Raw genomic sequence first — 12,695 nt, forward strand, 5'->3', positions numbered from 1 at the left:
CAGCATTCTGTTCACACAGTGGCAAACCGGCTCCCCACAGGATTCCTCAAGCAGGATAGTTCTTTGTCGTGGCCTCTGTGCATCACACATATGGGTTGCTGCACCTGCGCAGTACCTAGGCCGGAAGATTAGAAAGTGAATGGTTTTTGGCGGGAAAACTCCGCTCCCCTCCCCCTTTGTGGTATAAATAGAGCGGAGTGTCCGCCATTTTGCTCAGTCTTTGCGACCGCCATTCACTGTGCCTCGTGCCTGTTCGTCTCTCGCTATAGATTTGTGCCTCTTCGTTGTTTTTTCTCAAAAAGTTTAAACTCTTGCTCCAAGTTTGTTCTTCTCCCCGATTCTGTCCATTTTCTTCTTGAATACTTTCTCTTTCTATATATAAAAAAACAAAACAAAACAAAAATATTGTCTTACCCTCTATACTGTCATCTTTTCTTCATTTTTCCGCGATGGCGCAGCGGGCGGCATTCCGCAAATGTATTGAATGTGGATCTAAAATGTCGCCGGCCGATCCACATGATCTGTGCCTCCTCTGCCTTGGCAAGGGGCATAGGACCGAAAAATGCGGTCATTGCTTGGCGTTTACCAAGCAAACGCGGAAAAACAGGGAGAATCGTCTCAGGAAGCTCCTATGGGATCAGGCATTAATGCAGTCCGACCAACTGCTCCTGCGGCCTGCTTCCTCTTCGTCCATGCCTCCTCAGCGCTCCTTCTCCACCGTGAGCGCTCTGGTGAAGTGTCCTTCCTCAACCTCTGCTGACCCTCCTCAGCGTCCTTCAGATGAAGGTGCCACTTCTATGGGGGCTCAGTCGCTGCCTTCTCCCCCGACTAAGAAACGGGAGAAGCACAAGCATACCAGTCTGGATAATACTTCCACCCATAAGAAGTTGAGGAAGGAAAAGGTGGATAAGCCTGCTCGCAAGAGCAAGAAACCTGACGACACAAAACAACAAGGCTCAGGTTCCTTGGGCTTTTCGGTACTGACGGCCGCCACGGTATCGACCCCCTCGGGACCAGCCCTGCAACTCGTTATGCAGGTGACACCACTGGGATCCCCCAGGCCAACCACTCGGCCTGAGAGCATGCCTTCCCAGCAACAGGAGGAGCCACTTCGGGAGTCCATCTCTGATGGTGAAATCAGAGACTCCCCACCGAGGGAACGCTCACCAACACCCATGCCACCGACTGAATCTCATGTGACCTCACCATTACCTCCCAGAGGTCGCAGCCGTTCATCCAAGCGTCGAGATGAAAGTTGGTTGATTCCGGGATATGGTGCTCCCCCCCGGCTGGGGTGGGTACCAGCCATATCCCTATTTCCCTCGTGAGCATAGGTCACCATCGGTCCTGAGGGATGTGCCATCCACCTCCAGGCGTACGGAGACGAGGCGCCCAGCCTCCCCTGAAACCTCCTCCTCCTCAAACGACGACCGGCTGCACTACGTGAAAGACTCCAAGGACTCGGATGTCGACTCCAAATCCCCTGATGTGGCTGTCGCATATCAAGGGCCTGCTTCACCTGACGAACCTCATGTCTCGTTCACAGAGCTCATGTCCCGCTTGGTTCGTTTGCTTGAAATCGAAGCCCGTCAACAGCCAGGCCCTTCGACAGATCACTTCTATGATGTTGTTCGGGGAGAGCAGTCCGCATCCATAGCTCTGCCGCTTATAACTACACTGTGCCAGGCTATGGTCCAACCCTGGGACCAACCGGCCCAACCACAAGCGACCTCCCACAGATATGAGGCTATGTATAGAGTTCAGGATGATGACATTCCCTTCCTGCTCCGTCACCCAAAACCAAACTCTCTTGTGGTTGAATCCTCCCAGGGCAGGGAGTCCAGGGGACATACCGCTCCTCGGGACAAGGAAGGAAGGAAAATCGATATGCTTGCGCGCCGAGTCTATGCATCCTCTGGACTCGGTGTGCACATATCGAACTATGAAGTGACACTGGCACATTACCAGTACTTTATCATGCAGAAACTGGATAACGTCGCTTCCTCCCTTCCGGACCACCAAGCGGACCTTGCCAGGGTTTTTATTAAGGAGGCGATGCAGGTGGCGGTACAACAGCTGTCTACTGCTCGTCACCATGTAGACATCGATTCAAGGGCCCTCGTCAACGCCATCTCGCTACGCCGACATGCGTGGCTGCGCAATTGTAATTTCCCCGATGAGATGAAGCGCAGAATCGAGGAAATGCCTTTTGATGGTACCGGTCTGTTCCACCAGAAGACTGACCGAAAATTAAAGCTGATTCATGAATCACGCCTAACCGCACACCGCATGGAGCTCCCGCAAAAACGTAAGTGGCAGTGGCCCCGGTCGTCCTACCGGAATCAACCATATTATCCGCGCCAGCAAAACTATCCTCGAATCCAACAATACCAACAACGGCAGCGTCGGAGGCAGCAAGCACAACAGCGTTTTTCCCAAGGCCGCAGGCGATTCGATACCGATAAACGCCTACGTTGACGGCTTGCGCGAACCATCCTCTCTATTCCAGCACCACCTTCCCTTCCCCCTTTTGGGGACCGGCTCCAGGGCCGACCCCCCATTTGGGAGTCCACTGCATCTGATAGGTGGGTGTTATCTATCATCTTGTTCGGATATAGGATAGAATTCAATGTTATCCCTCCTTCGAGCCCGATTTGCTTCACACTTTCTTCATGGTGCTACGCGATGAAGTCTCACAGCTACTTCTCAAGGGAGCAATTCGAAAATTGTCCTGCTCGGAAGGATTGCATGGGTTCTATTCTAGATATTTTACGGTCCCGAAAAGGGATGGTGGTCTCCGTCCGATCCTGGACTTACGAACTCTTAACAAGTACATCAAGCCAAGGAAGTTCTGGATGACCACTTTACAGAACATTCTTCCGTTATTGAAAAGAGAGGATTGGTTCGCCTCACTGGATTTGAAGGATGCTTATTTTCATATTTCCATACATCCTTCACACAGACGCTTTCTATGTTTTACTGTCGGATCCGACCTGTTCGAGTTTAACTTCCTACCCTTTGGCTTGGCCACAGCCCCTCGAGTCTTTACAAAGTGTATGGCACCGGTATGTGCACACTTGCAGACTCGCGGAGTACAGGTTTACCCATACTTAGACGACTGGCTGATTGTCTTGCAATCCGAACAAGCTCTCTTGTCTGATATACAAATGACCTGTGCTTTGCTCGATGCTCTCGGCCTCTGCATTAACCGTGACAAATCGACCCTTATTCCCACGCAGGTCATCGATTTCATCGGGGCACGACTTGACCCGACATGGGAAAAAACTTTCCTCCCACCGGAACGTCAGAATGCTTTATGCAGCCGTATTCATCAGATTCGATGACACAGAACAGTTCCAGCCTTGTCCGTTCAGAGACTACTGGGGCATATGGCTGCTGCTATTGCCATTGTCCCATATGCCAGGTTACGTATGCGACCCATTCAACTGTTCTTCAACGCTGTTTTTTCAACCGCAACAAGATCCCGTCACCAAGCAGATTCGGATCCCGCATGCAGTCCTTCACACTTTAACATGGTGGACCATCACAGACAACCTGTCGATCGGCACCCCGTTTCGACCACCTTGGCCAACGACGACTCTGTACACCGACACATCCCTCCTGGGATGGGGTGCGGCATGTTTGGGACTTCGGGTCCAAGGTACTTGGAACTGACGAGAGGCGAGGAAACACATCAACTTCCTGGAACTTGTGGCGATTTTCAACGCCCTCAAGGCTTTCGAGACTGTGTTATGCCGTCAAATTGTCCAAATTGCATCAGACAATGTAGCGGCAGTTTTCTATATCAACAAGCAGGGGGGCACAAAATCTCCAGCCTTAGCATGCCTATCGATGGACATTTGGGACTGGTGCATACCAAGGAACATCACGCTTATGGCGGTTTACCTGGCTGGAACCGACAACGTCAAAGCAGATACATTAAGCAGACAGATGTCGACAACCCACGAATGGGAGTTGGACAAACAACTTTGCGAGGGACTCTTCCGCCTGTGGGGTTATCCGGATGTGGACCTGTTCACCACGCAACAGAACAGCCTGTGTGCCCTTTACTGTTCCAGAGCGGGCGTCGGGCTGGGATCGATGGGAGATGCTCTCATGGTCCCTTGGAGCAACATGACTTTTTATGCGTTTCCTCCAATCCCACTTCTGACGAGAGTGGTAACAAAAATAGCCCAGGACAGGGCCACGGGGATACTAGTGACTCTGTGGTGGCCGAGACAACCATGGTTTACCACTCTCTTGCTGCTGTCCAGAAGAATGTTCCTTCATCTACGAACTCTCCCGCACTTGTTAACACAACAAGGAGGAGTGATCAGCCATCCGAATATATTCTCTGTGAAGCTGACAGCATGGCGAATCACCTGATTCACATCACCGAGTCGGTACCGGGGACACCTCACGCTACGGGTGACCTCAACACACGGTATATACAGCTCCGACTTCGAATTCGACAGCGAATATCACAATACTGATGCCTACTGACAGAGAAATTCAGGCGATTATCGAATCTGCATTAAGACCGTCCACTCGTCGTTCCTATACAGCTAAATGGAGAAGATTCTCCTCTTTTGCAGAGTGCCATTCGTTCTCCCCTGCAACGGCTTCAGTCACCAATATCTTACAATTTCTTTTACATTTGCATCATGAGGGACTTAAACCATCATCCATCAAAGTTTATGCAGCCACTATATCCCATTATCGTGGCACTATACACGGGTTATCAGTCTTCTCACAACTGCTGGTTCGGCGCTTCATTAAGAGACTACAAAATTTACATCCGTCTATTCGCCCCGTCATGCCGACGTGGAGTCTTTCTGTAGTACTCCAAGCACTTACCAAACCACCGTTCGAGCCTTTAGCAACTGCAGACTTATGCCTGGTGTCATGGAAAACTGCCTTTCTAGTAGCGGTTACATCAGCACAAAGAACTAGCGAACTTTGTGCTCTCCTCATAGACCCACCATTTCTGAACTTCCATAAGGAAAAAGTTGTCCTTCGGATGGATTTCTCCTTTTTACCCAAGGTGGCCACATCGTTCCACCTGAATCAGGATATCGTTCTACCGGCTTTCTTTCCGTCGCCGTCGACCCCGATAGAATGTGCTCTACACACGCTTGATGTTCGCCACTGCTTGGCTTTCTACAGATCCCGCACCGAATCTTTTCGTACTACAAATAGATTTTTTGTTAAATACTCCTAGCAAAAAAAGGGATCACCGATACCATCTCAGAGACTCTCTAATTGGATCACCCAGACTATTGTCCTGGCTTATCAGCTATCGAAAATAGACTTACCTGTCTCTCCAACTGGCCATTCTACGTGAGCAGTAGCGACCTCATTCGCTTTTACCACAGGGGTTCCGTTGCAAGACATCTGCAGAGCTGCGATCTGGGCTGGTCCATGTACTTTTGCCAAGCATTATCGGCTTGATGTACGTGCCAAATGGGATTGCTCTTTTGGTAGAGCTGTTCTCTCATCCGTTCTTCGATGATGACACCTCCCTCCGCCGAGTCTGGTGAGCTTGCGAATCACCCATATGTGTGATGCACAGAGGCCACGACGAAGAAAAGCAGGTTGCTTACCTGTAACTGATGTTCTTCGAGTGGCCATCTGTGCATTCACACAACCCACCCGCCGGCCCCACTCGGTGTCAGTGAGTGGATATCGTGTTTTTTCTCGGTATCATACTATAATTTGCATCGGTACCATTTGAATTATGTCGCTGGGTGGTTATTTATTTATTTTTTTTGGTACCAATATATTAATGGCATCGGTACCAGGAGGTTATATCGCTGACTAGAGATTGTTCTCGGTACCATACTATAATTCGCATCGGTACCGTGGGAATATAATTTTGTCTTATCATTACTTTATTTTTAACCTCTAGAGGGCAAACGTGCGGTCTTCAAGACTGAGCAAAATGGCGGACACTCCGCTCTATTTATACCACAAAGGGGGAGGGGAGAGGAGTTTTCCCGCCAAAAACCGTTAGCTTGCTAATCTTCCGGCCTAGGCACTGTGCAGGCGCAGCAACCCATATGTGTGATGCCCAGATGGCCACTCGAAGAACATCAGTTACAGGTAAGCAACCTGCTTTTACAAAAACACCCTCTTGCCCCATCCAGCCACTAGTGTGCACAGTCCTCAAATGTTAGACATAGACTGGGCTCACTGGCAGCAGCATATAGCCATCAGGACAGATACCTCTGATAGCCTTATCTTCATGAATTTGCCCACTACCCTTTCAAAGCCATACAAAATGGTGGCCCTCACTAGATCATGTGGAATTGAATTCCACAGTTTCACTATGTGTTGCATGAAGAAGTACTTTGTTCCATGTGTCCTGAACCTCCCACCAAACAGCATTATGGGATGACCCTGGAGTCTAGTTTTATGGGAGAAGGAGAAAAGGGTTTCCCTATCTACCTTCATCACACCATGTATAATTTTGTACAATCAGGTCTCCCTTACCGTTTTTCTAAGCTAAACACAGATTTTATAACCTTTTCTTATAGAAGAATTGCTGAGCCCCTTGATCCTTTCAGTTGCTTGTTTTGCCCTATTTCCAGCCTTGCACTACCCTTTTTTCAAGTGTGGTGACCAGAACTATATACAGCATTCCAATCGTGGTTACACCATGGATTTGTATAAGGGCAGTGTGATATTGGCGGCTTGATTTCAAATTCCTTTCCTAATTATTTTATTTATTTCGGATATTTCTAAGCCACCCATCACTCTTTGCCTCTGGATAGCTCACAACAATGCTTGACAATTACGCGTTACATGGTGTTTTTTTTTTCACAGCAGCCACACACTGGGTTGATATTTGTATCCAGCCATCCAACGCAGACCAGGATTTTTCTTGGTCGTTTACTGCTAGCACAGATCCCATCAGCTTGTACTTGAAGTTGGGAACAAGCAAACTTTGATTGTTTTTAAGTGAGGAGTGTGGTGTATCAGTAGGTGCCAGGAAAGGTATTCAAGGCCACTAAATTGCCTAATCCTGACTTACTGTAAGAGAGCTTTTAGTGCCCTCAATCAAAGGACACATAATGTAGCTTTTCTATAATTTCCTCCTTAATGCATTTTTGGTAAGGTAAAAGTAGTGCTAGGAAAACAAGGGAGTGCTCCAAATGGAAGACAATTGGACCTCCTGTAAAATTTTGTGAAAGAGGCAGACAATGGCACAATAAAAACCTCATCTGAAAGCATCATAATTCTCATTAGAAAAGTTTGCTTTTTTCTTTTGCTACTTTTGGTTGCAGAATATTCATCTTTGTGGGGACACCCAGATGTAGGATTGTAGGATTTTTGTCTTCATCTTCTAACTATTGCTCTTTTGGCTTATGCTGGGCTGTATATTTTTAATTCTTTAACATTTCCCTTATTATGTAAATACACTTCCAACTGAGGCTATCCATTTTTAACATGTGTTTTTTTTAACATTCTTTGGTTATCTGAAAAAAAGGACCCCAGTAGAAGCTGGTAGCACCATTGAATTGTGCTTTAACATTTCAGGGGGTGCTCTTTTAGCCCTCCACAGCTTTAACAATGAGATAATTTAAGCATGTGTAGGTCATAGCCAGTCTTGATGGTGGACTGAATTAGAAAACAGTATAAACCTAAACATGGGACTAAATAAATACATTTCAAACATATTAATGTGTTGAGCCATACTAATAAAATTAACATGTTGTGAATTTTAGTTTTTAACACGTTGTTAAGACTGAAAAGAAGTGCCAGATGTTTGTTAGGCATCGCAGTACTTTTGCAGTTGATGGCTGCTCCACTGGAAGATGCAGGGAGATGTACTTGGATAGGAATTGAGCAGAATACTACCTGCACACTTTTCCTTATATGAAAGAGTTGTTAAGCTTTTATTAAAGCTCTAGGTGGCCTGGAATACCCCTGTGAGATGCTAGACCTTCTCATGGTTATGGCCCAGGTAACTTGGCAATTCATACTAAGCTATTCTGCAAATCGTTTTGATTACTTTGGACTAATTTTTGAGTCCCACCCTGCAGAGTGCCAAATGAGATGCCTTTTGATCTCCCCTAATGGTACTCTTGCAAACCCTGCCATCAGACAAACTTCATTTCGGAGAAGTAAATTACCCCTAGTTCTTGGAGCAGTTTTCTTTTGACAGAATGAGAACTGGCGGATTAAATCTATGGTTAAATCCAAAGCAAATATGTGGGTGCACAAATTTAGTATGATTTGGTAAGCCAATAGCTACAAATCAATTTTAATTGATAGTTAGCACTGACTGGGTTTAGAAAAGTGTGGATGATATAATCTCATATTTGGAAAACTTAGGCAGCCTATATAAGCTTAGAATTAAATAGTTAATGCTTACACATATTCATTTATATATAATTAATTGCAGATACCTAGTGGATGAAATTAAGAAGAGAGAAGGATTCCAGCTGCTGCTAGAGGTAGGTTTGTGCCAAGGCAATTTGATATTGTATATGTAGCTTGCAACAAACATTTTGGAAGTCTTGATCCAAGGAGTGTAGGCAGTATTTCATATCATCAGCCAGCTCACAGCTTTGAGTTGAGGAGAGGAGACCTTTAGGATGTAAGTAATAGCGTAATATGTAACTGAATATGGAAACAAATGCGCTACTCTACTCTTGCTGCAGCTATGGTAGTACTATATATATTGCATGTTTTCTCTTGACTTTTTTTAAACCAAATTTAAGACAAGTCCACTCATTGGTGTATATTTGCCAATAGAATGAAGCATCACATGAGATATTAAAAAAATAGGAAGTTTCAGGTTTTCCATGAAGATATTTGCTGAGTAATTTAGAGTCTAGCACAATGATTGTTGTAAATTCATTGTGAACTCAATTGCTACCCAAAACTGCTATCTGTAGAAGCCTGCACAATGTTTTTATAATCACATCTGTGTGTGAACCAAGGGCTGATCAGCATTGTTGAATAAGTATATATTTGGGTCAGACTTCTGGTAACATACAATAATGCAAACTGTAAGCAAAAGAGAGTAAGGGTATCAGCAATGGTACGTGTTCTTTGTGCTAACCAGAAATTCTACTCCAGGGCAGACTCTGTCTTACCCTGTACATCAGGTCTTCTCTGATCCATCCAACCTAGTGACGGAGAATTCCATTCCATCCCATCTCTGCTGCTTGAGATCCTGAACTTTGAATTTACAACTTACGCTTTCAAAGCCATTTCTCTGCCAGGAAAGGGTGGCTTTTACAACCTCAGTCATTGGCAGTAAATTGCTGACAATAACATATATGACTAGGTTTTCTAGACATTTGGCAAGCTAGATCTGAATCCAGTGGAGTCCTGGAAAAGCAGCAGCAGCAGAAGTGGGGAGATTTAATAGATGAAGCCTGCTCTGGAATGACCTGGGTTTTGATCTTCTGGTTCAGGCGCCTGACACTCTATAAGTGCAAGCAGAGGGTTAAGTATCTGTGCAGACATTCAGAAATTAAGGCCAGTTAAAAGTACTTAGGAAAGGACAATTTGGGTGCTCTCGTCATGTGATGTTTTTGGTAGCATTTCTGTGTTGCAGTTTCACCAGGCAACATTAATTGATGCAGTGACATCACTATAGGAATATTTGTCAGTACAAGACAGTTTGTCTGCAGAATTGCCCTAGGATGTTTGAGGGACATTCTTAATAAATTTTCATACAAACTCCTCAAAAACCAGAAGGCATATAAATCTCTTAGCACAAGCCTTTGAAAACTCAAAACACAGAAAGTGGGACCCAGGCTGAAAATACAAAAGATGGTGATGATGATGATGATAAAGATAAACAAAAACCATAATAGTTCCAACTGTGTAGACAAGGTTAGGGAGAGCCAGTGTGGTGTAGTGGTGAAGAGCATGGGACTGGGACTCAGGTTATCCGGGTTCGAGTCCCCGCTCTGCCAGGGAGCCAACTGGGTGACTTTGGGCCAGTCACAGACTCTCAGCCCAACCTACCTCACAGGGTTGTTGTTGTGGGGATAAGGTGGAGGAAGAGAATGATGTAAGCTGCCTTGAGCCCTTTGTAGGAAAAAGGCAGGATATAAATCGCAATATAAATAAATAAAATAAATTTGGATACCACAAGAAAGAAAGACTCCATTTTAAGCATAGTTAGAAGAGGAATTGAAAATAAAATTTCCGATATCATACTGCTCTTATAAACATCTGTGATGTGATCACATTTAGAATACTGTGTATGATATTCTGGTCACCACGCCTAAAACAGGGTATAGTATATCTGGGAAAAGTGCAGAAAAGGGCAAGTGTAAAGATTAAGGACCAATTTTCCTATGAGGAACATTTACAACTGGGATAGTTTAGCTTAGAAAAATGGACAATAAAGGCAACATGATAGAGCTGTTTAAAGTTATGAATGGTACAGAGAAAGTAGAGGAGGAGACCTTTTTGTCCCATAATACTAAAACCCAGGTTCATCCCATAAAGCTGATTGGTGGGAGTTTCAGGACAGATAAAAGGAATACCTCTTCACATGGCACATAGTTAGACTGCCTCAGGAAGTAGTGTTGGCCACTCCTGAAGGCTGTGTGCTCCCTCCAGTATTAGAGGTTGCATGCCTGTGTACCCCAAGTGTTAAGGAATTTGGGTGGGGAGGTGCTGTTGCACTCCTGTTCTTCTTGCGGGATCCTGTGGGTGGCAGTGTGAACAAGAAGCTGGTGTAGACGAACCCTTGGTCTGATCTTCTTAAAGGACTGGAGGAGCCCTTTGCCATAAAGAAAAAGATAGGGAAAGACATGAAGGGACGCAAGTGTGTTTCTAGTCACAGCATTTTGTGGGTGATCATCAGGCACTGAATTCTGCACCCACAGTTCATATATTCAGAGTAAAGAATGATGCCAAAGTAGCAGCAGTTCTAATATATTTTCTTGAAGTACTTGCTGTTTTCCTTTTAACTTCATTTCTCAGAGCAGCGTCTAGAAGTACCCTGAGGAAAGAATTAGGGTCAACATACTGCAACTGCTTTGTGATAGGACAAGGGATTTCTCTAGGTGATAAACTATAATTGTATTCTGATTGCTTGGGTATGCGAAGCTATCTTCAACCATGATAGTCTCTCTTGGCTAGGGAACAACCTGAAATGAGATAAAAGAACATCCGGTGATGGCAGTCTGTATTTTTAGTTTTATTCAGTCAGGGAATTGACAGTTGCCTTATGGCAAGCACGCGCGCGCGCGCACACACACACACACACACACACACACGGAGGGAGGGAGGGAGGGAGGGAGAGAATGAATAACCTGTTTGTGAAATGATATCCCTAGCTTGTTTGCTCTATAAGAAACATTGCTTATTCAGAATGGCAGGAATTTAGCCCATGAGTCCAAGGGCACAATGCTGTATATATTTAAACAGAAAAAAAATCTAAAATTCTAGGCAATCCTGGGAGTTGTATGACTTTTTTCTGCTGGAACATGCATAGGATTTTACCTGAAATAATCCAATAGTGGGCTGTCCCTCATAGAAGTCAGATGCTGCTTCTCTCTTTTCGGATGCTTCCAGATCAGCAGCTCCTACTGCTACCAATCAAGAAGCATTGTGCAGTTGTTCGGTCTTTCTTTCCTTGATGACACTCACCGGGCCCCTTGTGTTTGAGGCAGGGCAAGTGGGCTCATCTGGAAGTGTTCTTTTTCTCCCGAATCATTTGAAAACTTGGTTCGGTTTTCACCTAACGCATACCTGGGCCTGTTTCTGCCCACAAAAAAAGCTTAACTTCATCTCATTTTGTAGCAGCAGGTGGCAAGCTTGCTGATCTCTTCCTGCTGACAACTGTATTCTCCTTGATGATTAAACTGTATTTAATACATTCTTTGAAGGAAGGCAGAAAATGATATTATGAATAGAACCAGTGCCCTTTCATGAAAGAATTTAGCACAGCTGGTAGTTTCTGCCCACTTGGGAGGAAGATTAGAACTGTAATTGAGGGAGAGGATTCACATTTAGGAAGAACGACAGTGCGCTCTAGTTATTTCCCTTTTCTCGCCCGACCCCCCATTTTGATCCCCCTCCCTTTTTAATCAAAAGTGTTGAGAAAGAACTGTGTGTGTTGTACAGGGGGGAAGTGTGTTATAACTGCCATGGTTACTTAACAAAATAAGCCTATTCCAATCAAATTCCCTTTTCCAACAAAGGTTGCAGCAAGGGTGGAAAATGCATGGCCTGCAAGCTACATGCATCTCCTTAGCCTCTAATGTACTGTGTGCCACGCTGCTGAAATTTGGGAAGCCACCCATTTTTTATTCATTTGGTTTGGTTGGCTGCTGCTGCTGAGCTGTCAGATTTCAGCAACACAGAAGCTTGGCTTGTGGAGTGAGGAATGCTACCCCTAGACTTCCCGAGATTGCCCATCTTTGGTTTACATTCATAAGTTCTTTGGCTATTGTTTGGTGCATATTAAAATTGGAACAATAAATAGCATAGATTTCAGCCTTGAAAGTAATTAGATGGAATGGTGAGATATAAATCTAACAAACACATAAAAATCCTACAAAGTAATGTGGTTAGGAGAGAGCTGCAGAAAGAACTGAAACAGGGCAATGGTCAGTTTTGTTCTACATGTATATATTAAATAAGACTGGCAGCCCAAAGCCACTTACTGAGCCTATGATCTTAGGATAAGATTTGCATTCTAGCCATATTGGCAGTCC

The 12,695-nt window shown here is 45.1% G+C and overlaps 1 protein-coding gene across 7 annotated transcripts in view; it reads left to right on the forward strand.

Annotated features, from left to right (window-relative positions):
- The window catches only part of GADL1 (glutamate decarboxylase like 1), a 123,322-nt gene that overhangs the window by 75,369 nt on the left and 35,258 nt on the right, over positions 1-12,695 (forward strand). For all 7 annotated transcript variants that reach the window (XM_044417592.1, XM_044417550.1, XM_044417540.1 and 4 more), the window contains one exon: positions 8,408-8,459. In XM_044417592.1, the coding sequence (XP_044273527.1) occupies positions 8,408-8,459 (52 nt within the window). The remainder of the gene's footprint in view (positions 1-8,407; positions 8,460-12,695) is intronic.

The sequence above is a fragment of the Varanus komodoensis genome, unplaced genomic scaffold (assembly GCF_004798865.1).
Source record: "Varanus komodoensis strain SLA01 unplaced genomic scaffold, ASM479886v1 scaffold10, whole genome shotgun sequence".
In the NCBI taxonomy this organism is placed as follows: Eukaryota; Metazoa; Chordata; class Lepidosauria; order Squamata; family Varanidae; genus Varanus; species Varanus komodoensis.